Source organism: Balaenoptera musculus, chromosome 12, assembly GCF_009873245.2.
Source record: "Balaenoptera musculus isolate JJ_BM4_2016_0621 chromosome 12, mBalMus1.pri.v3, whole genome shotgun sequence".
Lineage (NCBI taxonomy): Eukaryota > Metazoa > Chordata > Mammalia > Artiodactyla > Balaenopteridae > Balaenoptera > Balaenoptera musculus.
This window is the reverse complement of record NC_045796.1, coordinates 5444295-5466072: the sequence shown is the minus strand read 5'-3', so window position 1 is coordinate 5466072 and position 21778 is coordinate 5444295. Positions and strand designations below refer to the sequence as shown.

The 21778-nt window shown below is 39.4% G+C and overlaps 1 protein-coding gene across 7 annotated transcripts in view; it reads left to right on the top strand.

The window, feature by feature from the left end:
• Positions 1 to 1094: 1094 nt before the first annotated feature.
• QKI (QKI, KH domain containing RNA binding) overlaps positions 1095 to 21778 on the top strand; it is a 140177-nt gene continuing 119493 nt past the window's right edge. For 3 of the 7 annotated variants that reach the window (XM_036871122.1, XM_036871124.1, XM_036871123.1), the window contains exon 1: positions 1095 to 1696. In XM_036871122.1, coding sequence (XP_036727017.1) covers positions 1555 to 1696 — 142 coding nt within the window. In that variant the 5' untranslated portion in view covers positions 1095 to 1554. The remainder of the gene's footprint in view (positions 1697 to 21778) is intronic. The other 4 variants (XM_036871120.1, XM_036871119.1, XM_036871121.1 and 1 more) reach the window with 2 other exon arrangements.

Genomic DNA, 21778 nt, shown 5'->3' with positions numbered 1-21778 from the left:
GTCGTCGTGCGGGCCCACCAACGACACAGCGGCAGTCGGAGCCCATCGTGAACACGTCCTGGGCAGGAGGACCCGGGGCCGCAGAAACGTTACAGCGCAGGGCCGAGAGCCAAGACCCCGCTACTTCCCGTCCCCCGGGGTCCGACGGCCCAGCCACCGCGCGCGGGGGTCCCCGCACCAGGACCCCTGCGCTCGGCCCGCCCCTCCCCCTCCCGGGGCCGCACCCCCTCCCCGGCCCCGCCCCACGCAGGCGCGCGCAGGCCCCGCACCTCCCCCTCTGCTCCCGGAGCCCCGGCGGGGGCGGAGCGACCCTCGGAAGGGGCGTGGCCGCCGGCCTTCACGCACGCACGCGCTCTCGGACCTTACGGCTACGTGTCGGCCACGTGACGCCCACCCCGAAAGTCCCCCGTGAAGCAACAGGACGTTAAAAAAATTTGTTTGGGTGGGGGCGGCGGGGAGAGTGGTGGAGAGGCCTTTAAAGAACTATAGTAACGGGGGAGAGCATAGGGCTGTGCGGCGGCGAGCGCAGCCCTGGCGCGCAGTAGCTCGTCCCGCTAGGAATCCCTCTCCCGTAACGCCACAGCCAGACCGCGCCCGCCACACGAGGCAGCCCGGCGGCGGGGAGTGAGAGGCGGCGCAGCCTGCGCCCCCGCCCCAGTGGAAAGCACAGCCACCCGGCCCCCTCCCTCGTCCGTCGGCCCCGCACCGGCCCCTCCCTCCGCTCTCGCTCGCCCGGGGCGGCGACCCCGGCCCGGCGCCCAGGCCGGGCTCGCCGTGCGCCGCCTCCGTCACGCCGTCCGCCGCCGGCCCTTCAGGCCGCCCACCCCGCCGGAGGGAGACGGCGCGGCGGCGGCGGCGCCTGGGCCGGGGGGCTGCGGGGGGCGGCGGCGGCGGGAGGAGGAGGAGCGCGCCGGCCGGGCCCAGCTAACGGCCGCCCTGCGTGGCCCCGCCTGCCGCCCGCCCCCCGCCCCGGCCCTCCCCGCGCCACCGCCCCTCCCCCCGCGCCGCCGCCGCCGCTGGCAGCGCCGCCTGAACTGAGGCGAACTCCGCCAAGTGAGTGAGGAGGAGGAGGAGGAGGCGAGGAGGAGGAGGAGGAAGAGGAGGAGCGGAGTCAGAGCGCGGCGGCAGCGGCAGAGGCGGCCGCGGCGGAGACCAGCCCAGAGAGACCCCGAGCCCGCGGCAGAGGCGGCGGCTGAACGGGCGCGACCAGCTGAGCGAGAGGCGGCGGCCCGGCTCCTCTTCGTCCGGCGCCGAGCGGCCCGCGCCCGCACTCGGCCCGCGAAGACCCGCCTCCCGCCCGCCGGCCTCGTAAGGGACGCGCCGAGCCGGCGGCCGAGGAGCGGCGGCGGGTCGGGAGCGCGTCGGGCCGCGGGCGGAAAGTGCCTGCGGGGGCGGGGAGAGCGCGGCGAGCGCGCGGTCCGGCCGCCCCGGCGCCCGGCGCGGGAGCGGAGCGGAGCGGGACGCCGAGTCCGGAGCGGCCGGCGGCCGGGGCTCCCCGCCCCTCCCTCCTCTCCGGCGGCGGCGGCGGGCGGAGTGAGCTGCGGAGCCTGGAATATGGTCGGGGAAATGGAAACGAAGGAGAAGCCGAAGCCCACCCCAGATTACCTGATGCAGCTGATGAACGACAAGAAGCTCATGAGCAGCCTGCCCAACTTCTGCGGGATCTTCAACCACCTCGAGCGGCTGCTGGACGAAGGTGAGTCGCCCTGCCGGCCCCTCGCGGCCCGCGCCGGGGCGGCGGCCCCTCTTCCCGGGACCCGACGCCCGCCGGAGTGTGGGGAGGGCGGGAAGGTCGCGGCCGGCGGGGACCGTGCGCCTGGGGACGGCGAGGCCCGGGCGGGGCGCGAGGAGGCGGCGCCGAGGCTGGGCTCGCGGGGTGCGGCGGGCGGGCCCCGCCGGCGGGACGCCCCCCCGGACGCGGGGCTCCAGCTCCGGGACCCCTCGCCCCGGCCGGGCCCCGCGCCGCCGGCGCCCAAGCGGGTGCGCTGGGGGAGGCTGCAGGGCTCCCGGCCCGGCCTCTAGCACCGCGACGGCCCCGAGCTTCGCGGGCCTCCCGGGGAGCAGCCCGGCCTCGCCCGCCCCGCGCCCCGCGGGCGCCTGAAGGACACCGGCCTCGGGGCCGCTCCCGGAGGGGGTCCTCCCAGAGGTCGCCGGCGGCTCCCGGAGTGGGAAGTCCAGTGTGGCTTGTGGTTTTTTTGAAGTTTGTGTAGCTTGGAAGTACTCGAGGGGAGTAGTGTGGGGCTGGTTAATTTAAAGGAATTCCAGAGCCGACCGAAAGTACTGCTGATGCAGCCGAAGGCGAGGACAAAATGACAGCGGAAAGCACTTTTTGTCCTTTTGTTTGGGGAAGCGAGAAGTGTTCGGGAGTTGAACTTCACTTTTGGGGGTGGGGGTGTGGACGCGAAATACCGCGAGGACACATGTAAACGTAATCCCGCGTCCGAAAGAACTTCGGCGGAGAGCCTTCTCCCGAGGGCGCCGCCGCCTCGGCCGCTAGGACGGGAAGCCAAGACGTTGAAAGGGCCAAGATGAAAACGAGTAGAAGTTCGCAGCAGAGCTTTGTTGGCGGAGAGCTGTGGCGAGCGAAGAATGACGAGAAGATTAATTTTGGCCAACTCTGGGATTACTTTAACAAGGTCTTCAGCAGTGGCCGGGACGATTCGCGTCCGGTGGCTGTGCGTTTCTGGGGACGCCTAGGGAAAAACATGACCAACAAAAATGTTTATTTTGAAAATCGAGTAGCGAGGAGTTTCTTCTGCTTAGAAGCACCACCGGAGGACTGCTTAAAGAAAACGGAAAACTGTCCTTTATAGCGATGAGCAGGGGATTTTAGATTTTTTCGCAAGAATTTTGAGAGATTTTTTTACAATAGAGCTGGGGAAAAGGAATCTGAAGGTTGGAGTTGGAATGTCAGGAAAGAACAAAAGACCGGAAATGTCTCCGTGATAAAAGGTGGTTCAAGAAGAATCCCAGAAGCTTTTGTTGTCAAGAAAGTAATAGAAACAACTTTAAAAGTACAAAACTGTCAGCTATTACTGCGTACTTATTTTTTTGTCTACATATGTTGCAACATACAGCAGTAAGCCCATATTGAAATGGGCTTTTTCCATAGTTGAAACAGCAAATCTGCTAACACGAAATTGTTCTGGAGAAAACCTGAGCTGTCCCTTTAAGGGGTTCTGCTCTTCCTATTTGTGTTGGCATTTGAAAGATTGTGGAGGCAGAAAACTTTCTGGAATGTCAAAAAAAAAAAAATTGCTGGAACTCTTAAATTGAGTATTTCCAAATGTGGGCGCTAAGGGGCGCCAGTTATTTTTTTAAACATGAGAAATGTTTGGAGCAAAATATGTAACATACTCAGTTACCTGACCTATATTAAATTTAGTTGAAACTTAAATCATAGGTCATTTCATCTGTCGTTTTGTGTCCATATATGTATTTGAAAACTTTGAAAACACTTTCTTTCAAATTATTGGAACAATTTTATCACATTGCAGAAGTAATACGCTATTTTCTTCTTGGCATATTTTGGTGCAGTTAAAGTTTTGGTAGTATTAGCAAAAATTTTTGTTTTTTCTTGAAGCACAGTTGTACAGAAGGAGTCTTTTATAATCATTAAAATGAAAATAGGATTTGACAATATTAGGGTTAAAGTTAAATTGCATTCTTTGAATTAAAATGTTGAATTCAGTCAAACAGCATAGGAGATTATTAAAAAGTTTGGAAATATTTTCTCATTTGCACTATTTGAAGTAAATAATTTGAGTTTCTCTGATTAGTTCTGAAAGGGTTCTCGTTTGTACTTTTATGTTGGTCTGAAATCTCTCAATGATAATTTGGAGTTGGTTCTGTTAAAAAGTTTCTAACCTTTGGTTTGGTAATTTTTAATCTTCTGAATCTAGAATTCCAGTTATGTCATTATTTCTAACAAAGGTTTGTTCGTTTCTCTTCGCCTGAAAATAGTAACCCATTTGAGTTTTAAATGTTGGAGACCACTGGTTGAGGATGGTATATTCTAAATAACATATATATTTTTTCCCTTTCATTGTGGTTTACTCCATTTCTTGTCTCAGTTCTATCTTGAGTTTTAGCCTTTTCAACTCCCCAGCGTAAAGATTGCTTCTGTATAATAGCTAGGATGTTTAAAAAGGGGCAGCATAATGACTAGGAAGTTTGATTGTTTTTTATCAGACCAGTACAAACACACCGGAAAAGGGGTTATTCCTCAGTGTGGAATAAGCTGCTTCCTGTAATTGTTAGCCTTATTATAAACGTATTTTGACTTAAGAAAAATATTGGTTTCTGAAGTGCATCACGTTTTATCCGTGCTTGGGTGACTTAATTCTGAAATTTGGCAAGTTGTGCTTTACCTCTTTGTGGCCTGTCATTGTCCCAAATAAATTAATCATGACTTCTGTTTGTGGTTAGGAATTCTGATTTCCTTTGTCCATATGATTGGCTGAAAAATTGTTTTTAAATTTAGTTAAAACTGTATATTTTACTTTAGTGATTAGTTTAATCGAGTTAAGATACTGTACTTGGTTACAGTAGATGCGTCTTCTGATAATTAGAAGTTTTGAATGAGTAGCAATTTTGAAATATTTTTCAAAAGTAAGGTTTTGAAAAATTTCCTTGTCAGTTTGAGAGTTTTTATTTGGCTGGTTACACATTTGGGATTTCTGTGTTCTAGATTTTTTTGGTTGATTAAAACCTGAATGCTTTAGACTGAACATTTTAATTTTATGCCAAGTTAACCTTTAGCCTATATTTTGATTGTGGCCGGTGAACAGTCTTTTTTTGTTTCTTGTTTTTTGTGGGGTGGGGGAGGGGCTGTCAGCTTTTTCTCTCAAGTATCGTCAACCTGGTTGCTTTTTTAGGTTGTGAATGCATTCTAGGTTGGGCCAGTCGTATGAATGACATAACTTCAGTTGATAATTCCGATACTTAATCCTTCATTGACAATAGAGACGATTACAGATAAAACCAAGGTTTAAGTGTTAAACTGCTCTGCCTTTAAAGAGAAGTTTTCCACTGAACCCTGGGACCATCCATCCATGGGAAAGAATAGCTATTACTAGGGTTTTTTTTTTTGGAAACCTTTCTTTGTCGTGAAAATGAAACTTAAGCAGGAACACAGGAACAGTATTTGAATGCAAATTGTTTTAGTAAAGTATTGCAGTTTAGAATTGAGACGGTGTAAAAGTAAAAATAAAATCAGTTTGACTTAAAAATCCCAAATAGGGGGAAATGGAGATCTAGGGATATTAAAATTAGATTCTGATTTTTCATTCTTAGGCAGATACGAAAATTAATGAATATATAGTGTGGTTTATGAGGAAGGCTAGCCTAAATCTTTTTATTGTGAATAACTGAAAAATCAGTGCATGGCTCAGAAAAAGTGAGCAAACGTGTTAGATTAGAGTCTGCATTACTGATTTGAAAAATTCACTTTTTCATGGTCTTTTTTGGGGTGAGGGGAGATGTAAGTTTTCTTTTTGACCTCAATTTATTTTCTCTCCCTGTTCCCTCTCCCTTGGAAATGAGGGCAAAAAGTATTTTAAATTAAAATTTGCTTTACTAGTGAACATTTTTTCCATGTTAATTTCCATTTGTTATGCATTTATTATTGAATGTATCATTCGCAGTTTTCCTGCACTTCAATTTTCTTCCTTTCTTTTCTTTAGAAATCTTGATAAGTTTAAAAATTATATGGTTGTTTCTTGGTATTGAGAGGAATTTTGCTATATAAGTTTACTATAGTTTTCGGTCCACCCCCCCCCCAGAAGCCTTGTTGACAGTAACCAATATCTGTGACAAACAGATTTTATTTAAGTTGAAGTAATTAATCTGTTGTTTAGGAGCAAAGGTAGTGTTTTTGTACGCACAATCCTTTGAATTACTAGTAACAAGAAGGAAGCCAGTATTTATAATTAGTTGTTCTTTCCATTTTCTTTTTTTCTCCTCACCCAGGAGGTGTCAGCAGCTATAGTAAGGTAATAATGGAAATGATAATTTGTATCACGGGTCATTTATTCAACATTTATTCTGTATTTTCGAAACTCTACTCCTGTAGGCCGGCTGTGTACTCAAAATGCATGTACATACTATGATGCAGGTGACTTCTCTTTCTTAACTTTATCCAGTTTACATGCTTTGTAGTAAATCTGTACTACCAAGGATATAACGTAATTGAGTTAATGGAAATAGGTCTCTGCTAATCACATTTGCTACTGTGTTTGGTATGAGCACCTTTTCTTAAATGGCTTTGAGAATATCAAGTGAAAACAGGTTAATTGGACCTTTTCAATGCTGTGTGCCCATCTTATTCCCGTTGTTATCCCCCCCCAGTAGTCCCAGTCCTGAAGCTGATTGAAGTGCATCCGTTTTCCATGAGAACAAATGGTTTTTGGTTTACTTATTAAGAGAAATAGATTCCTGCAACAAAAGACATGAAGTGGACCCCTCCTTGCCTTTTCTGAGCATGATTCAGATGCTCGTTTTTTGAGGCCAGTGTAAGGTTTTTGATTTGTTTTGTTTTTTGACTTTTTTGGTATTAAGAGAATTACACCAGTGTGATTATAAGGGCAGCTTTTTATAATCTGACTGGAACTACATTTTAATTTACTTGAGAATTCAATGCTGTTAATACACTGTTTGATTTATAGTGGTGCAATTATAAGTAAGACTTGCCTTATTCAGTTGGAGATGTTGGAAGCGCTATGCCATTGTTAGGATTTATTTTTTGATTAAGGAGCCTACTGAGCGATTTTCTGTTACTTATATGTCAGCTGTTGTGAAGATATGCAAGGATCTATTTTAGGGTCAAGGGAAGGGGATAGTGCATGGGCCCATGCCAAGAAGTCATACTTAGAATTAGGTACCAATTTTTTATTTACATGATTGACAGGACTTAGTCATTTTCTCCGACCCCTCCTTTTTTGACATTAAGACAGTTCAGTGTGAATTTTAAGTGCAATAATGTATTTTTTTCTTAATGAGAACTTTTAGGAAATGCTTATATCCCTTTTTTTTTGAATTAGCATTTCAGTTTGGGGACTCAAAATAGCTAGATTGTTTGATGTCCAAGTAAGATTTTTACAGCTTTGTTTTCATTTAACAGAAAACAAAAATAGCATTAAACTTTTGCAAAAATAGCATTAAACTTTTCATAGTGAGTACAGTTTGTTTTGTTAGTGTGACTGTGTTACGAAATTTGACTATAAATATAACCCCAGCCTGTGTTAGGTACTACTCTCTATGTAGTTACCATCATACTTAACACTGTAATATTATTATTTCTTTTTGTGTCTGTCTTCCCTGTTAGAATTAGTTCCTTGAAGGTGGCCACCTTATAGCCTGGCACGTGTATGATCTCAGATGTTTGTTGAATTAATAAATAGGTTCACACTTTAAATCCTTTGCTCATTTCTAATTTCTCTAAAACGTGGGATTAAGCAGATAGTTTTGGCAATTAGAAAAAAGGTACGTGTATTTTTTTCTTAAAGATGGTATTTTTTAGAAATCTTACAATATTTTTTGCAGTACTTGTCCTCAAGGAGCCTAATCTTAATTTTACTTGACTACCATTGATATGACTGAGAATTAGAAAGATAAAATTGCTTTACTTAAGCAGTAGTTTCTAGCCAGTCCTTATACAAAGTATATCAGTTCATAAGTATACCAGTGCTTGTCTCAGCTCTTGAAAGTTTTGGCATCTATGGAATTATATAGGTGAACCTTCCCCTAGTCAATTACCTATAAAAGTCAACATTCAGTGGATATGTAGTTCTTGTACTCTGTGCAAAGCACAATAAATATGAAAGATTCCTTGTCCCTAAGTGCTGCTTTGATGTGCTCAGGATAAATAAGGACTGTTTGAATTGTTTTAGTTTAGAGGAAAGCTGAGTATAAACATAGGTGGCTGTTACAGTAATTTAACACAAATAGCAATTTTTAAACACAGGTGTTTCTTAAAGCTAATTTGAAACTGTGCCGTTACTTAGAAGACTGATAAATTGACATTTTCAGTTAACTGAAATTTAACCCTCTTAAAAGGAGTTTACTTTTCTGTTTTAGCCTTAACAGTGTTTTAAAATAACTGTCAAGAGTTTTTAACAAATATATAGCTTGTCGAAGTTAAGTGATTTATCCAGAATTCTTGTAATTAATGAGGCAGTGACTGTATTTAATGTTTTCAACATTTCCTCAGTTTTCTAAAGCAGAAACTCTTAGTTTGAAAACCCAGCAATCCTATCAGGTCTAATAAAATAAACAAAATTGTGTTTATGTTCATAATGTTGCTTTATGTATTGATTCTAACCTACATATTTTATTTAAATTTTGAGGCTGGTGAAATGAATCAGTTTACTGTAACATTTCTATCACATTACTTATAAAACAGAATTTGTCAATTTGGATGCTTTTCAAGGGTGTTGAAGTCTCAGAAAAACATCAAAATGCCATTAAACCCATGAAGTGGTCCTATGCTGTATGGCCATGGTAATGAGGGAAGAGCGTGTGTGATCGCATGTGTGCAAGCATGCATGTGTATAAAGGGAGCCATGCAGTGAATGTGAGCTGGCCGTGAAATCCTTGGGGGTTGGGTGCTAGGGATGGTGAAGTTCAGAGCAAGGAAGGTTTTCAAAGTAACATCTGCCTGGCCTCAGGATTGAAATGATTATATATCAACAGTGGAAAATGGAGTGGGTCTTAAACACCTGGCTTTTGGCTTTTGTGCAGGATGAGTTGTAAAGATTGGGCATGATCACCTGGTCAGTTGCAGATTATTGGAGGAACCCGTGGCTTTTAAGCTCATTTAATAGTTTAAAATATATATAGGAAAAATTAAAAATATATAACATACATGTATTTATTACATTAAAGAGAAAGGAAAGCACTGGTAAAAAGCAAACTTTTAGGCAGATTTTATTTGGAACCTTGTTTTCGTTACTTCAGTGTCATACTATTTTACAGGGTCTCAAAATTCTTTTACAAAGAGTGTTTGAAGAGATGTGTATGTGAAAAGAACTAGAAGAAATACAAAACATTTCTTCTTAGATGCAGTTGAGTATAAGGCATATTAAAGTAATACCAGAAGTTCATGGAATTTCAGAGCTACCAGGGACCTGAGAGTTTGGGGGATGAGGTCTTCATTTCATAGGTGCAGAGACTGAGGTATGGAGAGGTTGTGACTTGTCCAAATCACAAAGCAAGGTGATCTGTTTGGTGAATGAGCCACTCCCTGAGCGGTACTAGAGAAGAAAAACGCAGCCAAGTACTAGAAAACTGCTGCTGTTGCCTCAGGTCGTGAACATGAAGGAAAAAAAAAAGCAAATGGGGGTTTTGCTAATTCTGTGATATGTTCAAGTTGAGCAAAATGCTGGTCAAATTTTTGGAGCTAATATAAATATATATATATATCCACACATTTTTTTACTGGTAAATCTTTATGATAGTTAAAGGGCTAAAAAATAAGAAAGTAAAGGCGTTTTAAGAGGCTTTCAACTCATTCACTTAAACTTCTTAGTAACCAAAGGATAGAGCTTTATCTCTCAAAATAACACGGTACAAATAAATCTAGTGAATATTTAGTATTGTTGGTGTTCTTTTTATTACTATTTTTAGTAACTACTCAAGAGGAAAAAACATTTCTGATGGGAAGGTTTTTATTTATAAGTTTAATATTGCTAGGTGATTCGAGTCAGGAATATATACACTTGTATCAGTTTTAGATTAGCATAGGGTGGTTAAAAGCATAGGTAGGCAACTAAAGAAAGCCAGCCAAGAGGTGGATGATGCTGAATCGAATGGAAATAATGCTGCACTGGGTAGCTCCTGCATCCCATTCCCGATGCCCACATCTGGAGCATCCGCTGTTCCTTTCAAGTATATGCAAAAGAATTAAGTATAAACCACACTTACTTGTTTGCTGTGTTATAGTAATTGTATCACTCTGATAGAACTGATTAGAAGAAATAAAAAATTTCAAACCAAGGCCAATTATAAATTACTCTGAAATTAACTGTCCCTAATCCTTTATTAGTGTTGCTGCTGTCACCATTGTTGCAGTGATGCTTCCATTGTTATGACGTATTCAAGTGTTGACTCTGTGTGTGTGTGCGTGTGTACACAAGTGAGCCAGCATAAAGATGAAAATGAATTCCAGTTTCTGTTCTTATGCTAATGAGACTGTGTTGCAAAGTAGTAACAGTTCTTTGACAAATAGACGTGGGATTTAATCATGACTTGCAGTTAACTGATTAGTTTGCTGGTCTTGGAAATATAGGTAACCTTTCTGAACCTCAGCTTTTTCATCTATAAATTGTGTTATCAACTGCCCTGCCAAACTTCAAATCAAAATACTCAGAGGCTGGAGAATATTATATGCAAAAGAGCTTTGTAGACTATAAGGCTGCATCATCTAACTTCTGTCAACATTTTAAGGTTGTTTTTGATAGGATGGACAAGTAGGTAAGCAAAGCAGTTTGTAGAGAATGAGAGAAGAGAAAAACGGAGAAAGGTAATTTATCCATATGCGCATCACCTACTTTTTGTGTGCAGGAGAATTATTCACTATTAACATTCTGAAAGTTCAGAAGAAGTCACTTTGAGCTGAAGTGTCTAGTAAGGTTGTTTTGAGAAGTGGAACCTGGGTTGGTATTCATAGGTGAATGGTATTATTAATCGGTATTTAATGAGGTGAATGGGGCGGGGGTGAAGGATGTTCCAGCAGAAAAGTGCAGTGGTGCCAGAACAGTAGTGATGGGAGATTGAAAGACTTTCCAAAAGTGTGTTTAGATGAAGTTACTTGGAATGGCAAATGCATATAGAGAAGTAGTGAGAATTAGAAGAGCAGAGCCAGAAGACTAATTCAGGGCTATATTGTGATGGGCCTTGAATGCCAGGGTGAATAGTTCAGCTTTTATTCTGAGTTTTGTAAGGAACCATTGATGTCTTGGGTTATATCAGGATGCCATAATGAAACCTTTGGGGGTAAACTAAGAAGAGTGTATAGAATATATGGATTTAAGGAAGTAGAATTTGGATACAATGTGGAGAGTTAAGAGATTAGGGAATTTTAAGAAATTGTTATATTTTCTCAAAATATTTAACAAAAATATATTTTGATCTTTCTGCATTTTAGATTTAAACTCTAGAGTTTTTTTTAAAAAATGGTGTTTATCTAAAAATAAACATGCATACAAATTATTTTTTCTTTACCCGTAAGTCCCTAGGTATCTCTTTAAAAACTAGCAGTATTCTACATAGTGACTTCACACTGAACAAAATGGATTAATCCTACAACTAATATAATAACCAGTCCACATTCAGAGCTCTGTAGTTGTCCCCAAAATATTCTTTGTAACCGAACTGGCTTGTGCAAATCAGAATCTGACTCAGGACCATTCATTGAATCTGGTTGTTAGGACTTGAAGTCTCTTAAATCTAGAACCATCCCTTTTTTTTTTATGACATTAATGTAACTTTCTTGTCACTGGGCTTGTTCCTTTATGTCATCTGTATCTATTACTTTGGCAGTTAGATCTAAAGAATTGGACAGGTTCCAGTATAATGTCATAGGGGATACTGTGTACTTAATGTTGCATTGCTCTGGGGGCACAGTTCTGGTTCTACTGTTAGTGAACCTAAAATTGATCATCTGGGTTAGAGTGGAGATAGACTGATCCTTCCACTGTAAAGTTAGGTGTTCTTTAAAAGGTAAAGCTTTCTTCCATCAGCAAGGGATATTACTATTATAAAATAAGTTCCTAATGGAAAAGTCAGATCGGTGCTTATTCTTATTAATTATTGGTTGGTTGTCAAAGTAAAGTGTTGGTTTCCTAGCTGGCTCAAATGGTGACTAATGAATTTTTTCTGTGTTTCATGATAATCATTATGGGCTCATGGATCTTCATAGACTCACTGCAATTAATATTCTTTCTGATATTCAGGTTTTCACAATTTTGGCCTGTGATAATCTAACTGGCTCTTGTGTCTTTTGAAATCTTCCTTGCTTTTTGGGACCGTTTGATGCCCCAAGCTCACCTGCCCCACAGCTAGAATTAACCCTTTCTCCAAGGTTCTTTTTAATGGAAATGGTATTAGAGATGTGAATTTAGGCACTAAACATGTTGATTGCTGTCAGGATAAGGTACTCCAGGTCATTGGCCATTTTCTGAGCTAGACAGTATTGATTTTAAATTAATGAATTCATGTTGTATTTTCAATTCAATTTTAAAATTATATTTAATTTTATATCATATCTTCTTTTTCTGCCAACACCAAATATCATGGTTTCTGACGATAACAGAATTACTTATTTACTTATCCTACAATGTAGAGAACATACTTTCAAAATAATATTACTAATAATAGTAAAACTACTGAATATGTTTAAATGTTTTTTATACATTTTAGACACGTTACAGATTATAGGTAGAACCAGTGACCTCTTGTTCTTCTAACTGATTGTGATTTTCTTCCTTCTTTCTTTGGCTTTATTCTATCTAAAGGTTTTTATCTAAGGGTTTTTTTTTTTTTTTCTGCCAAATCTTGTTTTTGACCTTTTGATGATGTCATTTATTAGCTAAGTTCTTTTGTTGTTATACTGACTGTTTCTGTTAGCTTTTACCCCATGTCTAGCAGAAATTAGAGGAGAATATATTTTATAATCAGGGGTTAGTGAGTGTGTATATTTATGGAGGTAAGATCCAGAGAGATAGTTAACTTAAAAGGAGAAGGTTGTGCTGTTCAGGCTAGTGATTTGTATCTTAAGCCTGAAGGGCAGGAAGAGAAGAGAACATAGCAGGCAAAGTGTTTTAATTTAGTAAATTTTTCTGAATAATATCCGGAAAAGAATAAGGATAGCTCTTTAGGCTTTAAAGGTCCTGTGAGTTAGAGAAAATCCCTAGGTAGAAATTAAGTATTAAAGTTTTATTTCTAAGTAGTTGCAAAATCTCTACTGTAAAGTTTTTGTCCTTCAGAACTTCTGGTAGTAAGGAAGTTATGTTCCAGCAGATGGAGATATTAGTACACAAAAGACAGTGTTTAGTGATTAAAATGTATTGAGAAATAACCCTCTTGCCAGAATAGGAAATTTTTCTCCTCTAAATTTTAAGAGAAGAGTTGCTGAGGAATGTAACAAATATTGGTTATTGACTTTAATATTTGGGGTGGTATGCAAATCAGTTGTGGTATTTCTTTAAAGAATTTGTCTTTTTAAGAGACCATGTGTTAGCTATAGAAAATATATAAAATATGACTGGTTTAGGACATTGGATTGATTACAGCAATTTTCTGAAATACAGTTTCTACCTTTACAGCTTCGTTGTTTGAAGAGTTTTTGTTTGTTTTGGAAAGGGACTAAGTCTGTTTAAAGGTATTCTGTTTGTATACTATCTTTGCAATTCTAAAATCTTTAACCAGGTAATTGATTTCTGTTTATTAATCTAAGTAAGAAAAAAGAAAGTGTGCCATAGTTTACCATTGCATGATAAAGTTCTTTTGGAGATTATAGTTTTACTATAGTAATAAAAAATTATCAGCAGTAAAAAGGTAATCTTATCTCAGTTTATTATAGTTTATAGCATTCCTTGTCAGGTTTTTTTTTTTTTTTTTTTTTGGTTAGGTAAATATTATATATTTTGCTTTAAAAATGCCTTGCAATTGTTAAAGAAATATTGCTTATTTAAGTTCCTTCTTAGGAACTTTTTGATTTGTGGAAGTATGTGTTTCGTTAATAATTAATGCATTTAAATTATATTTTTCTAGTTGTTTTACTGAGGTTTTTTTAAATTGCCAAGTCAATCGTAAAATACCATTTTTCCTTCCATCACTTGAAGTTGAAGTCAGACATGAGAGAAGAAAAGATATATTATCTTTGTTTATATGTAGAGGACCAGGAAAGAAGAGATCTACTGTGGTACCTTTGTAGAACTGATAATAACTTGCATTTTACTTTTTCCCCAGACTGTTCTTTCTCTCCATTTTGTTATTCTTGAAATGTAGAGAATTGAAGATGCAAACTTTTTTTTTGGCCACGCTGCACGGCTTGCAGGATCTTAGTTCCCCCACCAGGGATCGAACCCGGCAGTGAAAGCGCCGAGTCCTAACCCCTGGACGCCCAGGAATTTCCCGAAGAGGCCAACATTCTAAATTTACCTTTCACTACAGGGTGGTTTGTGGTCTCTGAATCCTGGGAAAGGTGGTGGTGTGAGGGCAGAGAGTTATCATAGCATACTGTCTTTGAACCTTAATGTGAATTTTTATTTTTCAGGGGAAAATTTTGTGTATACATTTTTAAGACAGTTTCTTATAGTCATTTGAGAGTTTATGAGAATCTTAAATATCTTCCTCCTAGTAATCATTAAAAATGTATTGTTATAAGGAATTAGACGCATGTATTCTTATCATAACAAGTACTCTTCATCTCATGGAAAAAAAACTAAAATGTATCAATTAAAAAATGAAAATCACCCATAAATCAGTGATAGTGACTCTTAACATTTTTGGTGAAATTCCTTCCATTCTTTTATCCTCCCCCTCTATTTATGGATATGATAACATTGGAATCCTATTTTAATAGTATCACTGAGTGTGTTTTTTTAAAATAAATTGCATCATGAGCATTTATTTCCCCCTGCCATTTTATATCCTTTAACAATATAATTTTTATGGTAACATCGTTCGTCTTATGGAGGTCTGTTAAATTTATTAACTCTTCTCTGTTGGACGTATCATTTTGCTTTCAGGAAGCTGTGTGGTGATAATATCAGTGGTTTCAGAAGTTTATTACTGTTTAAAAAGCCTTAAGTTACTGAGTGTTGTAACTGGGCCCTGTGAATACCGAGCTCTCTTATTTCTGTAATGTGGTAATTGGAAATCAGCATTTTATGCTGCATTCCAGTAAAGTGATTGCTATTATGTGACACGCAATTTTTGAGTAATGTCAGAGTTGCATATTTCACATATTAGCTTTTAATGACTTAACATTTATTTGAAATTTTTTATTCTATTTGCAAATATTTGAATGCATACTATGTGTGGGATGTTAGGAGGAATACAACAAGGCTTCAGATTCATTCCATACCTTCAAGTCGTCTGAGTAGTAGGGTAGATAGCATGAAATAAAAGTAATATAAAATAATATAAACTAGAGGGGACTAAAGACTTGCTAAAGAGGTCACTTTAGGGTGGGGAGATTATGGAATGTTGCAGGAAAAGAGGTAAAAAGCTTCACCTGGCTCTTGAAAGATAGATAAGATTGAAGCGGTGAAAAGGTAAGGGAGTAGTGCTGTAGACAAAGGGAACGCTATCCTTGAATGTGAGAACGTTTCCTGGGAGAAAGAAAGTAATTCTCTACTGTAGAAAAGCTTAAATGCCTGGATTTTAGATTCTGTCCTTTTGATAATGGGAGACCCATTTATGGTTTTTCCTTTTATATCTTTCTCTTAGTTGATTTTCTCATTTATCTGCCTCCATATTTATGTTTAGTGTATATTAATGTGATGGATTGCTATGCTTGCTACAGATTTTCAGATTTTCTTGACTTATTACCCGCCCTGGCCCCCCCCCCGCCCCCCCCCCCAGTATTTTGCCACTTCACTACTACTTCTTCTTCTAATCTACACATACCTACTTTGGCTGGCTTTCTGTTCTGTTTTACTGGTACATTTGGATTTACTTAGCTCTTTATTACGATGCCTTTTGTTTTATTTTTTTTTCTGTATGTGTCTGTTGGTGATTGTGTTGGGTTTAGGTGCATGGGGGAAGAGGTACATCTGGATTAGTGAGTGTGATTTCTAGAATGGTGAGTCTGAGCTGTGTACTAAAGGTGAGTTGCTGGCATATCTCGGTCTGTATGTGTGGTATGGGTCTTTGTCTTATGCTTGCGTTTCATCATCCTCTCCATTTGCTTTTGCTCTGATGGCTTGAAAGACTGCGCTCTTAGGTTGGAGGGGAGAGATTGAAGATCTGCTAATTTAACTGTGGTTTGAGGGAGGCTTTAGGGAAGTGTTTTTGAAACCCGTTCCATGTGATACTGGCTTCTTGAAGTGGTCTGAGAACAGAAGGGTTCTGTAGTCAAAGAAGTGCTGCGTATTCTTTTGTGTTGATACGTTAAATATCCAGGACCTTCAGTCAAGAATTTTCTGAGATTGCTTGGTAAAGGAATGCCTTTTTTTTTTTCTTCTTGGAACTAGTGGTGTGAGGATATATTATGGGACATATTAGAGAGGTGATTATAAAGACCTGTGGATCTAGAGAGAGGAAGGTTTAAATAATAATTGGGAATCTTAATTTTGAATGAGAATGCTGGTTCAAGTCAGTTCAAAGTACCCTTTGAAAAGATAGTTAAATTTCTTTTAGTTTGGGACTATTTCAAATTCCATCTTGAAGGAAGCAAGAAAAGTGTCCTTTCTGACTTTATATTTAAACAATTGAGGCAAAGGGTTTCAATAGTGAATTTTATTTCAATTAGTGTATGTTATTTAAATAAAAATGTAGATGTGCTATTTTAAAAAGTATAATTCTCTAAGTAAAAACAGAATCTTGACGATTTAAACGTTAGAGTGAAACATGCTTTGAAATAGATAAGCACATAGAAATATGTTGATGTTCTAATATATGCCTGGTTTAAGTGTAAAATTTTTAAATTTGGGAACTGATGAATTGTAAGGCGAAGAGGAATTGTTAAATTTTGAAAAGAAAAATATTTGTCTTTGTTAGAGTGTTTAATAAACATTGAGGTGCAGTGATGTAGTTTTGTGAGGTCTGTAAATCAGTAACCAGTTGAGTGTTTTCTGTGAACTTCTGTTTTAGTCTATGCATATAAGATGTTAGCTCTCTTTGTTGTTACAGCAGTTATGCAGTCTTAATCATAAAATGAAATTTTGATGACATTTATAATTTGTAGCAGCCTTTCAAAAGGGGGGAGTACAAGGGTTGGATGGTAGAGTAGCATTTCACTTGGAAGGCCCAAAGGATTTTTATTAAAAATTTTGTCCTTGTTCAAAGAAAAACCCTGTAATTCAGATTTTAAAGCTGGAATGGATCTTAGAGATCACAGTTCCATCCTTTAATTGAATAGTATGTAAATGCAGTTCATTTACATGAAGTTTCATTTTCATGAAGTTTTACAGATTAGAAACTGCTGATTTCAGTAGCTCATTTGGCTCTTGTGGCAGAAGTATATCTGTAAGTTATATTATTGGCCAGAGGGTACCTTTGGGCCTGATCCCCTCTATGGAGAATTATGTCATGACTGCTAATTTGCATAATGTGACTACCTTCTGATATGAGTGGTCTTAATTATTTTCAATTTTATTTCATTGCTTGAAATATCTACCTAGGGTATTTTAACTTTTCCTCTAAATAAGAATAAAATTCAGCATTTAATGCACACAGTGATATTGTCATTAAACTGATGTTTCAGGTCAAAGACAGAGAAGGTTCTCCTAGGTTCTTGGTGGTCTCCATTAGCATTTTCCTGCAGGCTGAATCTAGGTCTAGGAACAATTTAGTGTATATTTGGATAAGAACTTTCACTGCCCATGTTTTATACAAATATTTTAAAGTCATTTGTTAGAGTAAACTATTCCTCTCCCCCTCCCCCCATCAACCTTTCCTTATAGATCTAGGTCATGTGTCCTAGAACAATGTGATAAAAGTCCAAGATGAAGATAAGGGAAAGCGAGAAAGCCACTTGGTATCTTTTGAATACTCAGTTCAGATTCTCTGTTGTTGCTAGACTAATATTTAGACATGTTTGTGTTGATGTTTTGTACAGGTTTTAGTTTCATAAGCCAGATAGGGTAGACTTATCTAAAATTTGAAGGGTGATTAATTTAGGAGAGGTGTCTTTAAAAAACACTATGTTGTTCTTTTTAAAGTCTTGAGTAAAAGAAAATACGAAAAGGGGAAGAGAGTAGAGGGATGGATAAATGGATCAGTTAGAGAAGGACAGTAATGAGGGAAGGTGAAAGTAAGATCTGAGTTAGAAAAATCCTAGGTTTGTTTTTAGGTTATAGGAAAATGTACAATTGACCCTTGAGCAACACGGGTCCACTTATATGTGGACATTTTTCTTTTTTCTTTTTTTTTTTATAAATTTATTTTTTGGCTGCGTTGGGTCTTCGTTGCTGCGCACGGGCTTTCTCTAGTTGCGGCGAGAAGGGGCTACTCTTGGTTGCGGTGCGCGGGCTTCTCATTGCGGTGGCTTCTCTTGTTGCGGAGCACGGGCTCTAGGCACGCGGGCTTCTTCAGTAGTTGTGGCTCGCGGGCTCTAGAGCTCAGGCTCAGTAGTTGGTGGCGCACGGGCTTAGTTGCTCTGCGGCATGTGGGATCTTCCCAGACCAGGGCTCGAACCCGTGTCCCCTGCATTGGCAGGTGGATTCTTAACCACTGTGCCACCAGGGAAGTCCCATACGTGGACATTTTTCAACAGTAATAAAACATGGACTACAAGGTCCATGTTTGGCTGGATCCATGGTTGCAGAGGAACTGTGGATGCGGAGGACTGACATAAGTTATACCCGGATTATACACCTCTTTGTTCAAGGGTCAATTTTGTTTATTTTACATGGCAGTAAAGGATGTGAGAAGTGAAAGTCTTTCATTTTGTAAGTCAAGAGTCTCCTTGATTGTTAACATTACTTATTGAATAACAAATATATATTGGGTTGGCCAAAAAGTTTGAACTTTTTGGCCAACCCATATATCTTGACAGTGTAAAAGTGAACCAGAAAAATGGTATAAACATGAACCAGAAAGGTATATATCTTAAATTTTTAAATGCTACCTAAAAAGAGAAATACTTTGTTATGTACACATACATATATACTTATATAACAGCTGAAATGAAAGTTTCATGAAATAATAATTTGTATTACCTCTGATGTAATATAGTATTTTTCTGTTCTATTCCATTTAAAAAATACTGGTTGTGGGCTTCCCTGGTGGCGCAGTGGTTGAGAATCTGCCTGCCAATGCAGGGGACACGGGTTCGAGCCCTGGTCTGGGAAGATCCCACATGCCACGGAGCAACTGGGCCCGTGAGCCACAATTACTGAGCCTGCGCGTCTGGAGCCTGTGCTCCGCAACAAGAGAGGCCGCGATGGTGAGAGGCCCGCGCACCGCGATGAAGAGTGGTCCCCACTTGCCGCAACTAGAGAAAGCCCTCGCACAGAAACGAAGACTCAACACAGTCATAAATAAATAAATAAATAAATAAAAGAACGTGAATTAAAAAAAAAAAAAAAAAGAAATCTCCTGGATTATAAATTCTTACAGAGCAGGGGGAATACATGATTGGCATACTTTAAAAAAAAATACTGGTTGTGACTAATACTATAGATTGAAAGGATTGTGACCTGTGTGGTTTTAGGAAAACTGATGTTGACTCCTGCTATAATTTAGTTTTCAATAAAATTAAAAAAAAAAATCCAGCACTTTGCTGGGTGCTGGAGTTACAAAGATGAATAAGGCATAGTCCAATTTTTAAGGAGACATACAGTGGAGTGGAGATAGAAATGAAATAAAAAACGCAGTACAGTGCTTATATTGCTGTGACAGAGTCATGCACAGGTTAAGATGGAAAGGGATCACATCATTTGCTAGCAGGAAAATGAAAATTTATTCCAGGTTCACATTGTATGATCTGATAATTCATCTTAATGTGAAATTCAAGTTCTCTTTTTTCCCCTGTAAATTCTAAAATGAATACAATGAAGTTTACTTGAAAATAAGAGATTTCTGAATTTTTGGTCTACAGACCAAGTTTGTGAAAGTAAATGTTAATTTTATAGATAATCTTTAAAAAAATCTAAATCTCACAAGTGAGTAGTATTGTCCTAAATACGACATGGTGACTAGCTTTAATGCCATTATTTGGGAAATATTTTTATTTCTTTTCTGACTTTTTTTCCTTTGAGGTTTATATTGTGACTTATTAAGAAGGTAAAGTTAGATAGAAGTGTTATATAAACACATATATCTTTTAAAATTATCTTTGACCGTGGGCTGTTTGCCCAGATAGTAAAAGTTAAGATACAATACAAACTGTGAACTTTTGAATGATAGGATAAAGGTGGATACTTAATTATCCAACACTGAAAAATTATGTCTCTGTATTGGAATTTGGAAATATACTGTATATTGACTTTTGTGGTTAACTGATTTGCTTGCAGTAACACTGAATGTGAAAATTAGGAAATCGGTTGCGTTTTATCTTCAAAAGCTTAAAACGTGGCATTTCTAATAGAATCTAATTTCGTTTCTGTGGGTTACACAATTGTTACAGGTTTTTCCTGTGAGTGATAGGCTACTGCATCAGGTTGAGGAAGCTAATGTCTGAGTGGATGTGGTGGTTGCCTTAGAATGATTTTGCCGTTAGCAGTGAAAAATGTTTTCCTTATAGTTCTTGTGCAGCAGGCCATGGAGTAAAGCACATTTTTATAATAAAGGTGATGAATTTAATCGCAAACTGGCAGCCAAATGGAAATGGCAGACCTTGATACTGGGAGAAAATTGCCAGTAAAGCAACTCTTGAGAGAACAAGCTTTAAATTTACCCACCCATTTCGACATTGAGGAGAACTTGGGGATCACAGGATATTTTGCTTGGTCTGTTTAGTTCAGATGAATGACACCTGAGTGTTCTATTTAAGAGAGATAGTTGGTTTAAAGTTGCTTCTGCTTTGTACATAAAGCCTTTAACACATACATTTTTGTATTTTATTAAAATTCTAAAATACTGCTGCCTTTTTGTATTTCAGCACATTGGTATGCCTAATGAATTGAAATCCATTTACCACACTTAATGTTCATCTGCTGTGTAATTCATGTTTCTGCCATTTATATGATGGACTACAATCTTAAAGGATGCAGAATAATCTGGGTTTATAAGCAACATTGAATTGATAGAATGTCATGTAAACTATCAGTTTTTGCTGTTTTATATTTAAACAGTTTATGTTATAAAATTTAAACACAGAATAGTAGAATTTCTATTATGGGAAATCTGGACTTTGTCACTTTTTACTCTATAAGTAACTAATGTTTGTTGTTTTTTATGAATAACTTAACCCTTGATCCAACATGCGGCATTTAGGGTGTTTAACCCTGAATCTTGGTTATATTGTTGCATGTATTTTGAGGTGTACTTTCCCCCCATGATACACATATTTGTTAACAGGTATGTGTCCAAGTTTAGAGAATTATTTGTGACTATTGGAAAGTGAGGCCTTTCGGAGGATGGTAAATGTTTAGAATGTAGAAAGACCAATGAGAGAGATAAAAATATTTCTTAGTATACTTACTGAAACTACTGAGTTCCAAAGGGAAATAAGGATTTCTTCTAGGAGGTTATCAGATTTTGTTTGGATACACACCCCTGATCTGATAGATTTTATTTTCTGGACAGTATGGTACATTTTTAGAGTAGAGCTGTGACAAGTGTGTGTTCTCTTTTAAGTATAGGATTATAGAAGTGTTTAGTTTTAAAATATGGGAATTTAAATTTGATGGTTGAGAAAGCAAGAATAGAAGGAAGAAAAAAGGCTTACAAATTAATTCTCTGTTTTTAGGAAACAGTTTATTGAGGTTGTGCACGTGAGAGTGAAGGTAAGAAATTAAGAAATAGGAGTATTAGTTTTTCTTATTAAAACAAGTACCAGCAATTGTATCTTTGCCATTGAAAGTGGTTTCATTTAAATTACTTTTAAGTGCCAGATTGTAATAACACCCATATGAGAAGTAAGCGTCTGTGTAATGTTGGAGATAAA